This window comes from Echinops telfairi, unplaced genomic scaffold, assembly GCF_000313985.2.
Source record: "Echinops telfairi isolate 266 unplaced genomic scaffold, ASM31398v2 ScPeMD7_2010;HRSCAF=2546, whole genome shotgun sequence".
NCBI classification, from domain to species: Eukaryota; Metazoa; Chordata; class Mammalia; order Afrosoricida; family Tenrecidae; genus Echinops; species Echinops telfairi.
The window spans coordinates 15,424,351-15,426,253 of record NW_022105908.1 but is presented as its reverse complement, the minus strand read 5'-3'; the positions used below and the strand labels follow the sequence as shown (position 1 = coordinate 15,426,253).

The 1,903-nt window shown below is 49.9% G+C and overlaps 2 protein-coding genes across 5 annotated transcripts in view; one reads left to right on the top strand and one right to left on the bottom strand.

Moving 5' to 3' along the window:
* Positions 1-1,903, top strand: part of SLC5A10 (solute carrier family 5 member 10) — a 62,016-nt gene that overhangs the window by 2,190 nt on the left and 57,923 nt on the right. The window lies entirely within an intron of this gene.
* Positions 1,350-1,631, bottom strand: LOC101647977 (selenoprotein K-like). The gene has a single exon (XM_004712969.1). The coding sequence runs from the start codon at positions 1,629-1,631 to the stop codon at positions 1,350-1,352; it is 282 nt and encodes a 93-aa protein (XP_004713026.1).

Sequence of the window (1,903 nt, the reverse complement as noted above, 5' to 3'; positions counted from 1 at the left end):
CAACAGTGAAGTAGGAGTAACAGTAGCAATAGGTATAACAGCAGTGGTAGTAAGAGGAAGGGCAGTTGCAGCAACAAAGTGGTAGTACTTGCAGCAGCAGCAGCAATAATCCTGTAGCAGTAGCAACAGTAGTAATAATACTCGTTGCATCTGTAGTAGCAGCAGCAGCAGTGGAAGGAGTAAGTGGGCCTGTCTGTGAGAATCTGTGCTAGGATTTGAGAGGGGTCCGAATAGGCAAAGCGGGAAGCCGAGCTCCTGGTGAGGAGAGCTGAGAGTCCAAAGAGGTGCTTAGAAGACGTCTAGGCTTCCAGGAGCAGTGGGAGGGGGAAGACTCCATTGGAAGAGCACAGCTAAGAGGTAGGTCATGGCTTTGGACACCTGACACCAGACCCTTTGCCACTCATCCATCCACTCCCTGCCCACTTCTCGTGGAGGTGACTCAGCCAGCTCGGCCGTTCGTTCATAGGCTAGAGTCCCACCTGGCTCTTCTCTGTCCTCCACGTGGGCCACACTGGCACCCGAGTGTGGGAAACGAACACCTGGTTACTTTAACGCCTCGGAGAGCAGCGGAGCACACCAAGGGAAGAGCTCAGCAGGGCAGGGACATCCCTGGAGTAGGCTGGGTAGGCACGGACGTCCACAGAGCGCTGATGGCAGGGCTGGAAGAGCCCACGTGAGCCTCCTGGGAGAGTTTTGGTAGGAAGGATGCTTGAGCGGAGCCTCTGCGGTCATCAGGGCACGTCTATTCAGAAGCCACAGAAAACCTACTGCAGATGAGCCAAACCATGCGGAAATGTACGTGTTCAGTGCCTGGCTCCGTTACCTGGCGCTGTTATGACAGAAAGACCACGAGTGGCTGGCTTTAACAAATACTGACTTTCTCACAGGTTCAGAGGCTGAATTCTGAGTTTCAGGTGCTAATTCTTTTTTTTTTTTAACATGATAAATATGTGATTTATTTGTAAATGAAAACAATCACGTAAGAAGTTGGAAAAGGTGGTGCTAAGAGTCCTGGGTGCACAGCCTCTTATTTTCTTGCAATTCAGATTTTTCTGTTTCGGCTATATAAAGATGAGGACCCAGTTTTGCAACCTAAAAATATTCCCGTGTTACAAAAAAGATGATGAGACCGAAATGTGCATTCATAGAACTGCATGTCAGCCACGCCAGATCCCTGCTGAGGGAATTCCCAGCACGACCTCATTCGTCGGTGGGGATACAGAGCAATTCTTGTGGGGACATACACATTCATCTGCTCATCCACTCTAGGTGGGCAGCCTTCCACTTGTTGATGGGTTCCTTCTGCTGTGCACGCATATGTCCCGTTGTCTGCTGCTTAGAGCAGACGTTTACCTTCCGCATCCACCAGCCGTGGGAGGAGGGCTGGGGCAGTGCAGATGATTAATGCGACCCATTCTTCGGGGAGGGTTTCCAGGCGGCCCTGTCCCATCATCATATCTAGAATCAGATGAACTTCTATAGCCTCTTTTCTTCACATCTTGCTGAAAGAGCGTTTTGAAAAACAGAATCACAAACTCTGCTATTCCCCAGAAGAAATCTGTTAACAAAGATAATCTCCATGGAGACTGACTCGGGCTATCCAACACTTGTCCGTTCGAGATGTAAACCATCGTGGCCTCCGTCTCCCCGCTCGGCGCCCCGCCCCCTTAGGTGCTAATTCTAAGGGACCGCTTTCTCTGTTGACTCAGGAGGTCCTTGCAAGCTTTCCAGCTTCCGTTTCTTGGTTCCTTGAGGTCTCGTGACACAACATCTGTCTTCCCTCAACTGTTCTTTCTTAATTCTTCTCCTCTTTCAGATCTCAAAAGAGATTGGCTTAAGACATGCCCTACAGTGGTGTGAACTCATTAACGTAACAAAGGAAACCCATTCCCAAATGGACTGT